We start from the raw sequence: 15,075 nt of genomic DNA, 5'->3' as shown, positions 1-15,075 counted from the left end.
TGCTTGTGTAATTAGGTATTTTTTTGTGTGTATACATAATAAAAACAGTCTCCACTGCACACAGGTCTTCCCCGAGGGAGAGGACGAGCAAAATAAATTATGGGACAGATGTTAGTCATGCTGCTTATTAAACCATGGGATGGTAGCGTTCAAATACTGAAGTGGTAAGTGTGGCAGGACTGAATAGAAGAGAGAAAATTATTTTTAGGTGTCTGTTTCTTATAACCACATTTTCAGAGGGGGTGAGCACACAAAGCCTCTTTGGTTTCATTTGAGACATAACGTTTCGTTTCCATTTCTCATTTGGAAAATACTGGGTTAACTGAGGGCAGCCCTACCTCAAGTGGTACCTCCCTGTGCAATGCATTTGTTCCAATAAGGTTGCCCTTGGGCTTTCCAAAATCTCCCACTGAACACTAGTGCCTTTTTAATATTATTTTTATCTTGCTGCTAAAAGCAATTCCCAGCAAATCCAGTCAATAAACTCAACTCCAGTTAACTTGGTTTAAATTGAGATCCGTGCCCGTTTCCTCTGCTTTCTAATCCAGTGTAAAGCATCAGGAAGACTAATTGCTGTTTCTTACAGCTTTTGAATATGCCGCTGAGGGTATAGGTGTCTCAGAGAAGGTTTTGCAAAACATATGCTCTGTTAATGCAATGCGTGGCTGTTTTTAACAGCCATTGTGCCATAGTTCTACAGTATTTGATGGATGTTTTACATTTTTACAATCCAGTGGCACGCTATAAACCATGTCTTCAGTGAGGAAGGATTTGCATGCTGTTTGATATATGTGCCAGCTCGTGGCCTGCTGCTCCCTAAAGTGAAGGCTTATTTGCATAAAACATGCATCAAAAGGAGGTTTATATACGTGGTAGCACACTCAGATGCCTGCTGGAAAAAGGAAACTCACTGTGATGGAGGTTGAAAGCCAATGTACGCATCTTTTGACAGTGTCTGTATGCTTCATCTGATCACACTGATAGGGAAAAGAAATCAAAATTTATCTGTGTAAATGATTTAGAAAGAAAAGTGACAACAACAAAACTGGCCACAGCTTATACGCTATTCCCCAGACATTTCTTCAGTCACCATCTTGCCTAGTCCTTCATTAGCACAGAAAAAAATGCTACACTTTAATCACAAAGACTTCCTAAGTAGATTAAAGGCCAATTTTCACTGTCCATTTAACTTATCTTTAAAGCTCAGTATTGTATTTATCTTCTTAATCTGAGCTGAGGTTTTATACACAAATACTGTTTAAAAACAGCAGAGCAAATACTATGTGGTAACTCAGCCTTTTTATTTCCAAAGACCAGCTTTGCAGCAATCTGCGGTTAAAAGTTGAGTGATACTGATATGGGATAGAAAATGATGCTAAGAGGTGTGGAAAAGTCCGGCTGGTTGGCTTCAGTGCTGGTCTGAAGGACATCTCCTCCGCCCTGTTTTGGAAAAGGCCATTTTATAGACCATGCAAGATATTTGTTATTAGGGGTCTGGTTTTACCCCTGTATATACACATATGCATAACTAGATGTAAAAAGATAAAACAGACTTTCTGTTTTAAACATAGATAGATAGATAGATAGATAGATAGATAGATGCATCTTTATCTGTCTTTAGGAGACTGTTTTCAATATATGCATTTAATTGTGTTATCTTCTGTGACTATATCAGCTGTTTATAAGTGGTTGCTCTTTAGCTGATGTACTTTTAGAAAGATTTAATGCCCAGTGTGCTGCCTGATGTGTTTTATTTCTGCGTAGTAGCCGTGGAGGTGCTGCCTCTAGGCAGCTGGCAATGAACTTTCTGCATGTAATGCATTATTTTCTGTTTAAATGATTGTTTCTAGGCTGTAATTACTGTGTCTGCACTGTAATATGCACCAAGCCTAATCAGTTCATCTGTCAGCATTGTCTGCTACCCTGACAAGAGACTAAAATCATTGCAGGCCTGACCTAATAGATGTCAAGGTTAAAAATGTCTCACTGCTTCTTTAGATTGGCCATTCTCTGCTGTAAGACCAATGGAGGCTTCAGAAAAGTGTGTGTGGATTTTTATACTAGATTTTACTGAATGACCTGACTCCCACAGAAAGAAGCATTTCCACATATCCAACGCTTTCTGGTATGTAGGTCACAGTAAATTTAGTTAACTTGCTAACTAGCTCAAATGATAATTTAATTTTGGTGTAGGGTGGTGGGTTTTTTTTTTTCCATTCAGGTCAGGAGCGGCCTCAGGTAACAGTGGGCTAGTTCCTTACTCTGTTCCCCATCCTGGCTCCATTTGGGTTTCAGAGTTGCCTCTGCCTAACCTGAAGAACCAGCACCGGAGGGATCTTCTGTGCTGGTGTTGGGGTAATTTGAGGGTAACTCACTCCAGTGGGAGAAACCAGAAACCCTGGTAATGGAACTGGCTAAATAAACCAGTTCTGGATCTGGGAGCTGGTGATGGCTGAGCAATGCTTGTGGGACAGGGTTGGCTGCACATGGAGGTTCTCCCGCTTCTTTGGGAAGGATTGATGTGAATCAGGAGGGCTGTTGGTCGCCTAACCCAGACCTGCTGACCGGGAGCTTAGGCAGATTCTTCTAAGCAGGGAAATATTTCTACTAAATTATTTAGCTCTGTGCTAGGAAGATGCACTAATTATTTGCTGAGTAAAAGTAGCCCACGTGCATGAGGAGGTGTTATACCATAGTGCTGCAGTTTCTGAATAAGTAATTTTGCTTCTGTTTGTGATGTGAAAAGGGTTGTATAATTTGGGGAATAGTGTCCCACCATTTCTCCTCCATTTGGTGTCACTGCATTCTTCAGGATGTCACCACTTGGCAGGTCAGTCTATCCTGCTGAAAACTTGAGGGCTTGTTGGGCAAACACGGCACAGAACAGCTCCATCAGCTCGGGGCCTCCCTGTCAGTCAAACGTGGACTGATTTTGAGAGACACTATCAGTGTTATAGATGGGAAAGGTCCGTAATCTCGTGTGGCCTCCCATGCAGTAGCACAACTCAAGGCTTGCTACAGCCAAGCCACAGATCCAGGGCTGCTCCCCAGGAAATCAGAATCAGGCCCGTTATTTACCAAATACAGTTCAGGGCGCTGGTTTCCAGGGGCTAATTCTGTCTTTCCTGACTTCTTATTGCTGTTTTCCGCCCAACTATTTCATGGTCGTACTACTTTATAAAAAAATACGTTTAATATACTTTTTTTAATATGACTACACATCAGTTCCTATTTGTAAAACATTTAAGATGCTTGTACAATATGCATTTTACATTATAAATGCATTTTACATTATAAATGCATTTTATGTGCATGTAGTGAAGCTGTGGTGTTGTCAGAGGCATCACAGACTGAGGGGAACACAGATAATTTGTGAAGCCAGGGCTTTGACTTTTGTCTAAGATGTGATTTCCATGACAAACCACAGTGACATTGTACTAAGAAAATACCCTCTCAAAAGTCTTTGGTTTTGTCATGGAAATAGCTGTGACAAAATCATGGCCTTTATTGTTCTTCCTCTCATTCATATATGCAAAGTGGATTTTTTTTTCTGTCCTGCCAATGCAGCGTGCAGAAGATCGAGTGAGGAACAACACAATACATGTCTTCTCTCAGACAACATCAGGAATCGAGGCCATATTTTAAAGACAAACATGCTGAAGCTGTAGTCAGAGACTAGTGATAAAAGTTCTCAAAGTATCTAAGTTACTTAAGTCTCTTCCCTGGGCAGAAAATCAATGAGATTTATGTTCTTAATTGCTAAGCACTTAACACTGCAATTCTTAGTAGCTAAAATATATGGACCGCTCCTCTCCTGTGTAAAGTGGGAACTTTTTCAACACCCCCAAATTGTGCCCCGTTGCCTGTTACTGCAGGGCTTAGTATTTTGGAGCCAAGTTGGTTCCAACCAACTCAGTGAAAAAGAGGTGCCTGCTGAGCAATGCCTGTGGGATGAGCCTGTCCACTTGCACTCAGCTCTCTCTTCTGCAGCCTAATCCAGAGGGATCACAGCAGGGGAGAGAAGCAGGAGGAGGATGAGGAGAGTACCTGGGTCCATGATATTTTTCAGTGTAAACCTATTCTAAAGTCTTACTGTAAGGATTAAAAAATCCAATTAAGGTATAAAAAAATATATATATCCAGGGATTTAAAAGGACAAAACAAAATTTGCTATTGTTGACATTTAATAGGATTCACATTGCATAGCCTAGCAGCACTCTTCCCTTTTAGTGCAGTATCCGCTTACATTGCTCAGCCAGGCTTGTTGCCATCAAAAGACATATAAAACCCAATATCCAAACTACCTTCTTTCTTCTTCTCATTCAGATATCCATCTACTTGCAGCTGCCAAGTGCACTGGTTTTTAATTTTTTTTTTTCCTATGACCTTCTTTCCTCAGATCTCAGTCCATCACCCTGGGCAAGACTAACCCAGGCGTGTGGGTGCTCTGTCCCCAGCAAGGGAGTGTTTCTGCCACCCACCTCTCGACCTCCTGCAGCTCTAACCTGCAACTGATGGCTGCCAAACCAGGGACTTCGCTGCCAAACCAGGGACTTCTGAGGAGCTGCTTTGGGTCTGTGCGGGCCCAGCCCCACCTTTGCCTCCAAACAGTTACTCCATAGGGAGCACTGCCTTTCCTCAGGCCAGCTCCAGGACGAGAGGCTGCACTGGCTTTGCTGAGCAGCCTGTTGGGCCCTCCCTCACCTGCAAAATCCTGCCCAGACCACCAAGTGCTCTCACGTTTTTTTCAGAGGATGCCAAGATTGGCCTCCAGAAGGTGTTTGTACACCAAAAAAAGAATTAATAATGAGAGGAGAAGTCCTTAATCTGCTCTGCTAGAAAAAAAAATGGTGTTTTTCAGCAACAGATTCTAGTTTTTTATTCTAGAGACATCTATAGCAGGGCAGTAATCTCTCTCACCCAAACCTGAAGGCAGAATGTCTCATACTCCTGCAAGATGCATAAGAAGATGATAAACAGGGAAGGGAAGCAGACTTTGCTTAAACCCATTAAGCCTCTCCAGAAAGCAGGTTGGGCTATGTGGAGACTGAAGACATTAGCTGTCATTTCATATGAAAATTATATGTACTCAGCAGCTTAATAATACTCTAGCAGATTGCAGTGATCTACATAAAAGGAAGTCAAAACAGGGGAACAGAGAGCAAGCAAGAGATGTGGTACCTCCAAAGAGAGCATGGGGGAGCTTGGTGGCTCCAGGTACTCAGGGAAGGAAGTGTTGGGGGGAAGATGCCTGCCTTGGGGTACCCTACATGCACGGAGATTTCCTCTGCACAGAGGGGGACGTGAGGGGAAGGGGGTGGTGGGGAGGGATGGTCCCAGCCCGGTCCTTGTCCAGGCACTGAGGCACAACACAGATGTGTTGCCATTTTGTCCTATTTTGGGTCTTTCCTTGTGGACTTGGGTAGGTGAGTTAAGAGGCCATACACCATTACCAGGGGTATATATCCATGTCTGCCTGGTGTGTAAAGGGGAGGGCAGCGTGTCGGGGGGCGGCTGACTGCAGAGAGGCATGAAGTAAAGCGGGAGAAGGGGGTGACTTTTCCCCCTCATGGTGTCCACATGGACACTGCAGCGTTGTGGCAGGAGGGACACCCCAACATCGCGGGGTCCTGCAGCCCCCCCTGAAAGCTGGCTGGACTTGGAGGGATGCCACGAATCGCAGTCCTGCTCCTGATCCCTGTTGTGTTGCAGGACCAGGTGATATCCCAAGGCCATCGTCTCAGGCCATCGTCTCAGGCACCACAAACCCCTGGGTGAAATCCAGCTATCTATTTCAGCCGCATCAGGCGAAGCTGTGACAGACGTATTCATATCCCCTTACACTAATTTGTGTGGCAATCTGTGAGGCTTCTCCTGCCCTGATTATTCATGAGGCAATAATTCAGACAGATACCCCACAGACACTGAGTGAGCTGCAGACCTTCTAAAAAGGCTTTTCATTTTCTCTTAGAAGCTTTTGAAATAATCTTAGATGGACTACAGACCTGTCATTTATTTTATGATTTATTTAAGTAATTATGGAGCATGCTGGAATAACGCGGGGGCGGGAGGGAATCCCCCAACCCCACCAGCAGCAATATTGGAAGATAAAAGCCCTGGTGTTTCCAAAGAGCCAGTAGAAACACATGATATTTCTCAATGTCGCTGTATTTGCTATTTAGACTAGAAAGGAGCTTATGTTTAATTAATGTGATTCTTTTTAAGATCGTCCGCAGAATTTCTATTTGCGCTTAACCTTCTCCTTCTTGCTATTGCTTGCTGTCTCACTTTTGTTTCAGCGATTCCTGCTGTTTTATAAGCACTTTACCTGTCAAGCCACAGGCAGCTGCTTATCCTCACAGACCTTCCTATTTCAGGCTGGCCAGAAGCTAATTCTGCAGGCTGCCTTGATTTGAAAGGCAAATACCATTTCCTGGTATCAAAGCTACGAATCAGTCACCTGAATTTTCTTCTGCATCATTAAAAAAAATCAGAGCTGTCACAAGAAACAGAACAGCATTTTTACTTGCTGGTAGTCAACATTGCTCGTTCATTTGCAACTTTAACTTACTTCATCTAGGAGAAAGAGCTTTTAAGGGAGCAGCAGCCCCTCCCCCTCTCCCTGCAAAGCTGCTCCTGGTAACTGAGATTTTGAAAACAAACAAGGATCTTTCAGTTGTGGCTTAAGTCTTCTTCAATAACCATTGCGACTCTTCTTTGACCTTCTAAACACTTCTTGCACGTGCTCCTCCTTCCACTCCCAAACTGAAATTATTGCAACAATTCAGCAAAGTGTTGCAGCAAGAAGATTTTCAAGCAAGTAGGGTGGCCACCATGGACAATTTTAAGCATTCAGACTTGGGGGGGGTCAACTTAACGCTCACAAAATATGCTAGCAGTGGGGCTTTGAGACAGCTGGGAAGGCAATTATCACTAATATGACTATTGCTGCTCAGGACCGGCACTGGACACCCCTTGTTTTGGCTGGGACACCAGAGAGCCATTAGACAACAGTACTTTTCAGTCCCTGCCTACCTTGGTAAGCGGCAATTTTCATAATGATGACCCACAGGTGGACATTTTGACACGGGGTTAATAGCCACGGTCCTAACTGATATGGGAGAAATCAGTCCTCAACTGGCTGTTATTTGGGAGCTAGGGAGTTTGTTCTCATCCGACAGCTGAAATAAACTTCCTAGAAAGCCAGCCATGACGCAGTAGAATGGGATGTGAGGAGTTTATAGCTTGACAGAGCTAACCAGGAAGGCTTCTAGGGATCCCAGATGGTGCTCTTTAATAAACGAGCCTCAGAAAGCCTCGGCAGAGGAAATCGAACAGGAATGAGCCAGTTCAGTGATGGGATAACTAGTCAGAGCAGTTCTGGGGCTCCCAGAGAAAGCATGTGGCCGAACAGATGGTCCCAGGCAAAGTAGCTTGAGAGGCTTCCACCTCTTGGAAGCGCGCGAATTCTCATCTGCATTTACTTCTCAGTGTTAGCCACCAGTTTTACAAAAGCCCTGGTTTTATTGGTCTCTGTGTGTCATGCAGACAAGACATAAGCTTGGATTAACACTGGACATGTCATATTTTTGGTATTATGTTTAGCCAGCTGGTTTTCACTCCCATGAATGACTGAGACCAACAAGCCATACGGCCTCAGAGGAACTGAGAAGATGGCTCCCACTATCTGTGCAAGCAGCTGTTTTGCAGAGCTCAGAGAGGGAATTTAGAAACCTTCCCATGGCCTGATCCAGTGCTCACAGGAGCCTGTGGAGCACAGCATAATATTTGGTTTTGCCATGATTTATTTCATATAAAAAGAAGCATTCTTCTTTCCTTATGAATAAAGGAAGTTTAGGGGCTTTTCCCCCCGAGTTAAATTAACCTGGGAAGTACCACCATAAAAAAAGGTCACAAAGCACTCGAGCAGCTTGTAAATACTGAGGGTTTTATTTCCACTTCACATGGTCTCCAATAGACTCTTAAACAAGACCAGTTACAATTTAGTATGCCCAGAGATCTCCATGGTTTTCCAAAACGAAGGAAGTTCTCAGTAAACGCTGTACATAGCCAGTTCAACTGCTAACAATAATTTAAAAACTCTTTTTGTATAGTCAATGCAAGAATACCAACAATAAAAGTACAGTACAGGTAAATTCACAACAATATTACAATGAAACAGATTGACTCACATTTATGTGATGGTACAGTAGCAGTATGTACATGCACTAAAGTGCGAGGACCCAGAGGCATGCAAGTCAAGTATTGTAGGTGTATTTTACAGCTAACTCCATAAGACTTTCTGAGGCATTCTTTTTTTTTTTTACACTTTTTCTTCTGTTTACCTGTATTCCCCTCCATCTCAATTAATACAAGTCTAGTGAACTAGCTTAATGGCTTTCTTCACTACTTAAAAGGTATCGCTTCAGACAGTTGAAGCATCTTTAAGAACCTTACTTTTAAAAACAGGTAACACTGACATTAAAATAGAATAAAATTAACTTAAGACCCTAGTTTTACATGAAATAAAAAAAAAACAACCCAAAAGCAAAATTGAAAACATAACAGTGCAAATATAACCAAAAGGCAGTCAGTATTTGGAGAGAGCGCGAGCACATATTCAAATTTCCTTAAAACTTAATTTACATTTTCTTTTAAATCTTACTTTATATCATTTTAACCCTTTTTTTTGTTTTTTGTTTTTTTTTTTGTTAATATACTGTATGTAGAAAAGATGGAGACAAAAATAGTTTTCTCAGCTATGAAAAAAATTAAGTTATTACAGGCACATTAACTGTTTCATTCTAGAAACACCTCTGTTTCCCAGGTCGGACATTCAGCAGCTGCGTCTGAGAACATTCTTTGACCTCTCCAAGCGGGCCTCTCTCCTTCGCGGCAGAGACGGCTGGCGGGCGACCTGGCGGAGGCGAGTCGCAGCCCCCCTGTTGCCGTGCGGAGTCAGGCCGGCTCGCCTCCCTGGCTGGGGGTCTCTGCTGGCGGCTCCTTGCTTCCGCTCTCCTCCGAGGAAGTCAGGTCTCCGGTGGACTGCGACTGTGAGGCAGTAGGGGAATGTGAAGCCCATCGCGACGGTGGGCGCCGGTTCGCTGGTCTCTCTGGCCGGGAGAAGCAGGGTTGGAGGGACGGGGCTAGTGCAGAACAAGGTAGTTCCTTGGCAGCCAAGAGAGCAAAACAGCGGTTAGTGACTTGCATTAGAGGCTGTCTGGACGCGCAAAGAATTAAGAAACAAGAAATTCAAACTAAAGGTAAGCATCTGTCGTGTCGCGGGACAAAAGCAAGCAGCGAACGTCTGGCTGTGTGTGGGCTCCGGGTATCTGCATGTATGTCCGCGATTTATGGAACAGGTAAGGAGAGAATGAAAGAAAGAGGTCTGGGATGAGCTGGAGTAGCTGACAAACTTCCATTTGCTAATTCTCCTTGTGCTAGAAAGAGAAGAGCTGAAAAGTACATTTGCATGATAATTCAGGAAAATCCACTATTCATCATATTGCTCTAAGTGCTGACCTGGCATAAAAGGGCCAGGTTTCGCATTTGCAAGTGGGGTGAAAATCAACCACTGACTCCTTTTGTCTGCTTCAGAGTTCAAACTGACAAGCAGGAAAGACTTCTTAGCAGCAGAATAATGACTACAGGAGTAGTTATGATCTCCAGCTGGATTAAAGATGAGGCTTACTTACAGATTTCATTTTCTGGAACATCGCTTCTTATTGCCAGCTGCTGAAGCCTGAATTACAGGATTCAGTGGTACTATACGTTAAAGACGACATTCACAGAAATGGAAGAAAATGGAAATTTTATTCCTCCACCAACTTTCCACTATTCAGGCTTGGTTAGCCTGCCTTTGCAATTAGAAACAATCTGCAGTTGTGATTTTTCACCCTGGCACTAAGTTGCTAATTGCCTCTAATATTTATGGAATTTGCTCATAGTACAGCTAGGCTTCCTGCCTCACTCTGAACGCTCCTTACATCAATATGAGTCATTGTAGGGGCAAGTCTGTCTTGTAGTGCCAAAGCCAAACTTCTGAATTTCATTGCGTACTTCGTAATTTATAAAAGCAAATCAGAGGAGTTTGTCAACCTATAGAAATGAGTACACTGAGGAGCAGTCACTGGAGAGGACAGGAGAGTTCAATAAAAACCAGTCTCAAAATCAGAATGCAAACTGATGATAAATGAAGAGAGAGACCAGAAATGATACAATGCAAAGGAAAAGCTCTGGCACGGTAAGGCACAGGGAAACCAAGGCAGGAGCAGAACGGTACAGTAGGAAGGAAAGCATTCAGCGCACTGTTTCACATGGAGAAGGAGAAACGTGACTAGGGATGGAGAATATTGGAGTAGGTAACATGATGTGATTGGCAGTGAACAAACAAGGTGATATGCCACTGAACCTCTCCGTTGCAGTGGGAGTACCAAACATGAATGTTACATGACAGAAAGATCAGTTTTGAAGACACAGAGCTGAGGTATGGGAAATGGAGCTTGTGCAGGTGCGTGTTTTGGAAAGAGTGCATCGTTAGACTTGGGGAAGCCTCTGCAAAGGGTGAACCTCAGTGCCTTTGGGCGAACCTCAGTGCCTTTGGGCAGTACGCAGCCAACAGGGTGATCTACAGTTGCACATCACTGCTCGAGGCAGAGCTGTGCTTATCTGCCCTCGGCACTCGCAGAGAACGAGACCAGCGAGCCATCGCAGAAGCTGGTCAGGGGGCTACAGGGTGTAGGCCTGCACCGCTGCCTCTCTGCATCCTCACCCCCCGCCCCATCTCTGCACCGTAAACTTCACAACGACCCTTGCTAAAACAACAGTAAGGCTGAAATATAAATCGGTGCTAACAAGAAGATTGACTCCGTGTCCTTACTTCACCTTATCCCATTGCGCCTGGGGCAACATATGGTCTGTGAAAGCTGCCACTAGACTCAGATTTGTTAAGAGAAATCCATATGCACAGCAACACTCACAGGCAGCGCAACACAGTGAATTGAGGCTATGAGATTTGCGGGTTTTGTCTTAGCCTCTTTCTAAACAGCAGCTTAAAATGCTATCTCTATAGTGCTGCTTGCTTCTGGCTGCTTTATCCTAGTTTCATTGCATGAGAGTCAGCATGGTGATAACAAAATTTATTTCCACTGCTGCCTCCCAGTTCAAAAGCCTCTCTCCAGCATGCCCACAGATGTTGGTCAGCTTTTACTGAACGGCAGGGTGAAGGTCGTCTTATCTGTGATGTACACATGCCCAGCACAACGCAAGGCTGCGCTGGCGATGGATGTTGCTCCAGGGCCAACAAGTGACTGGCAGCGTAATCTTATAACGTGCTGGCTGCTGAGTCAGTCACCCCCACCTGCAGCATGGCTTCCTCGGCGTGTGCTAAGGAAATCCAGCCATGAAAAGGAAACTGTCCGGAATGGTTTGTGAAACCCTCTCCTCACTTACCACATGTAGCTGTCATAGCTAGAAATGTTTAAAAAAAATGAATATCCTGTGGGTAATTTAGTTTGGTGGTTGCTTGGAGGCGTGGGTGGAGAGGCAGCACTTCTTAGCCTGGACATTGAAAAAGGGAAAGATGATTTCAGCTTTAGTTTCTAGCTATTTCCTAAGCTAGGCTGTCAGCCACCGTGGCTATGCCTATATTAATAAATAAAGAAAACAGTTTTCTGGCTCTGAGGCAGAGTGGATGGTCACAGCTCATGTCTGCGCAGCTTCTTCCCTCCCTCCGCTGCAGCAGCCCCAGCCAGTGGCCAAAACTGGGCCAGGAACAGCTTAATGAGCAAAGGTGACTGTCAGCCATGGGCTGGTGCTGGAGCCCCCTCCCCAGCCCTCTCCACCTGCTGCTCTAGCCATGGCCGGAGGCAATGCACCCGGGGCAGCCAGAAGCCCTGCGCAGTGCTGTGTATTTGTCAAAAAAAAAAAAAAAAAAAAAAAAAAAAGAAAAGTTTTTTATAAATCTGAATCCCTCCCCAACATTTTTGCATACCTTTATGTTGGTCTTAAATTTTGCCAATTTTCGAAAGTTTAACAAAAATCTCCCAACAGCACAAATTTTGACTTAAGTGTGACCTCTTCATAGCCCGTGCTGCCGCAGGAGACGGCAGATGGGCTCCTATCCTGAGCGCTTCCTGACCGTCGCATACGAAGGACCCCACAGGGATGTTGGGTGCGTGCCGATACCTGTGGAGTTGCGGCCATTTATTTCCCTTCGTTAACCCACACGTTCAAAAATGACCGCTTTCGGAAAGCTCTGGAAACAAGGTAGAAAGGACTTACAGCAGTGAGGCAGGCAGGGTTAGAGTCCCCAGGGGGCAGTTAATAAGACAGTTTGGTTCTGGACAGAACAGACAGAAAAGAAAAAGAAAGCAAGTAGGTTGGAAAGAACTGTTTTAATCAATTTTTTTTTAAAGTGAAGATTTCATGTCAGCAAGGAAGAAGTCTCCAGATGTTGCTACCCATTCAGATCATGTTACCGCTGTTATCACAGGGAAACTAATAATCAAAAATAAAAGATAAGCCACTAGCAGAAAAAGATTTAGAAAGGAAGGAAGCAAACAAACCGACCTTTTACAATCCTAGCACAGTCTCTGAAGTGGACATAGCATTAAACAAACCAAACATTTCTACTCAGCAGAGAAAGACATCTGTTATCCTTTGCCAACCTTGATTAGGGCTAGGGAAAAACCACATTACTATGAAAGAGGAATAAAGCTCTATTTTTTTCTCCTTCGTTTGATTTCAAGAGAGAATTTCTGCTTAGGAAATTGTTAACAAGTGAAAAAGCGAGTGATAGTTTGTGTTGCTCATGTTTCTCATGTTGCTCATGCTTATGTTGCTCAGGTTTCATGAAAGCCCTTTGCCTCACCCTTCTCCCGTGTTCCTATTTAACAGCGATGCTGGATGGGAGACTCAAACTAAAGCAAAAGCCCTTTAATTCTGACATCTTCCCTTCTTTTTAACATTCCCCCTCCCATGCTGAACAGTTCAGCGGCAAGTGTGTGGCATTTGCTCTGCCCCGGCGAGCAGAAGACGCAGCAGCTGCCCTCTCCTCCGTGAGTCTGTGTGGACGGTCCTTTCACAGTGCTGTCTCCAGAAATGAGTCTGACCCCCAGTCCAGGACTGTTGTGTAACCTCTATGATTTACACCCTTGCTAGTCATAGAAGAAAAATGTTCATACAGCTCTTACGTTGTTGGTTAGGTAATGCTAATCTGAATTTTTAATAGTAATATTTATAAATCCCCTGATATGCAAGTAAGATAGTGGTCTAGTGAATCAGCGGGATAAGACACCAGTAGGCTGCTCTGGGTGGATATGAATTTGCTTGTAAGCAGCTCTGGGCAAGTTAGAAAATACAAAGTTATTACTACTCTGTATGCATATACAGTCACATGCACACATATATATGTACATAAATATATAAATATATATATGAACTAGCTTTCATATTTGCAGCAGGAATATAAAAGGAAATTACGTAACTAAACCACTCAGAAGCTCAAATTAAAGAAAAGCCACCAACAGGTGCTCTATGCAAGTCTAAAAGTCATTAATATACCATGCCATGACTGCAGAAACAAGAAGGCGTTTGGTGGCAAGAAGGTCACTTGTCTTGGCCAGAAACCAACAGGTGAGTGGGAAGCAGAGCAGGGACCTATGGGAGGGTGACAGGGGCAGCGCTGACATGATGCTGCCCCAAGCACAGCCTGCCTCCTCCAAGATCATCATTCGCTGAACTGCTGCGTCCGTCTTTGTACAAAATGGGCTAAGTGGAATTTGTACAAAGTGTAATTTGTGTGGTTAATGTAATCCATAAATAACCCAAGGCATCTGCAGAGTCTAAACTTATTTGTGGTTTTGTTTTCAGCAGTGAACCCATGCTCCATTAAGTACATCTTGTAGAGCATCACCTCACCCAGGGAAAGCAAAGCTCATCATGTGAATGCCCACCACCTTCCTTTTCAATGCACATTCCTGAGAAATGACAGGACCACCCAAAGATCATAACCTGTGCATTTAGACAACAGTCGTAACAACCGAGTAAGAGTTGCAAAGAAAAACAAGTCTTAGCTCTAAGACTCAGAACTCAAAAAATTAGGCAAAAGATACTGAGAATTCACAGAGAGCGCAATTTTCTGCCAGGTTGATGGTCAATGAGTTTTTGCTAAACAGCACTGACCCAAATCTCTCTGTGCATCAAAGTCAAGCACTGACGCTAGTTGTGTTTTGCCAACAGCAATTTGGGATGATGTGGGATGACATCCATTTACTTATACTTGAAATCTGCTGAGACATTTAAAAGATGCAGGAGGAAATCAAGTTTCCAGGGATGCCTTGAAGGCAAAGATGAGTTGAACATGTAAGAGTACAAGACACTTTCTAATAAGGACTGGTAGTGCATTCCCAGTATTTCAAACTAAGGACAAAATACAGAGATAGCTAGAAAGAGTCAAATAAATGAGGCTGCTTTCCACTTTTATTCACTCTGAGGTTTGTGCACAAAGCCCACTTTCATTCACTGTTATTTATAATGTGCATGTGGTTTCTTTTTTATATGTACAAACTTCCCTATTTATATCTGTTTAAACTGCATATAGGGAATATATCCTCATCTTTGGATCCTCTGTTAGGCAAAAAAGATCATGTCCTCTGAGCAGTACCACAAAAGAGGAACCGATTGTCCATTGAGAACCACCCACTAGTGTAAGGCAAACTGCAGACCTAAAGTCTCAGCGCCCAGGTCCCCACAAATCCTTCAAGCCAAATGTTGAGTTAGAAAATGTGGTTTGAACCTTCCCTTGAGGCTATCTGAGGCAGGAGTGGTAGGAGTCAGCCCAGCGAGGCCAAAGTAGGATGTCTGGGGTGCACAGGGGTCAAGGAGGAGCTGCTGCCCTGTGGCTGGGGCCCACCGAAACATGAGGATGCGAAAGGGGCAGGATGGGGCAGAGAGGATGACGGGCTCCTGCCCCTGCCCTGGGGAGTATCACCGACCAGCAGGGCACGTGCCATTTCAGTGCCGTACCAGAAAGGCAACACGCGCTGGTAAGAGATGAGCATAATTCAGCTTCTC

General features: G+C 44.0%; 1 protein-coding gene across 3 annotated transcripts in view; it reads right to left on the bottom strand.

Annotated features, from left to right (window-relative positions):
* Positions 1 to 7,938: 7,938 nt before the first annotated feature.
* Positions 7,939 to 15,075, bottom strand: part of MTCL1 (microtubule crosslinking factor 1) — a 110,790-nt gene continuing 103,653 nt past the window's right edge. For 2 of the 3 annotated variants that reach the window (XM_050891484.1, XM_050891483.1), the window contains exon 14: positions 7,939 to 9,168. In XM_050891484.1, coding sequence (XP_050747441.1) covers positions 8,959 to 9,168 — 210 coding nt within the window. In that variant the 3' untranslated portion in view covers positions 7,939 to 8,958. Of the gene's footprint in view, positions 9,169 to 12,301; positions 12,341 to 15,075 lie in introns of those variants that run through there. The other variant, XM_050891486.1, reaches the window with a different exon arrangement.

The sequence above is a fragment of the Gymnogyps californianus genome, chromosome 2, assembly GCF_018139145.2.
Source record: "Gymnogyps californianus isolate 813 chromosome 2, ASM1813914v2, whole genome shotgun sequence".
Classification (NCBI taxonomy): Eukaryota; Metazoa; Chordata; class Aves; order Accipitriformes; family Cathartidae; genus Gymnogyps; species Gymnogyps californianus.
This window is presented reverse-complemented; position numbering and strand designations above follow the sequence as displayed.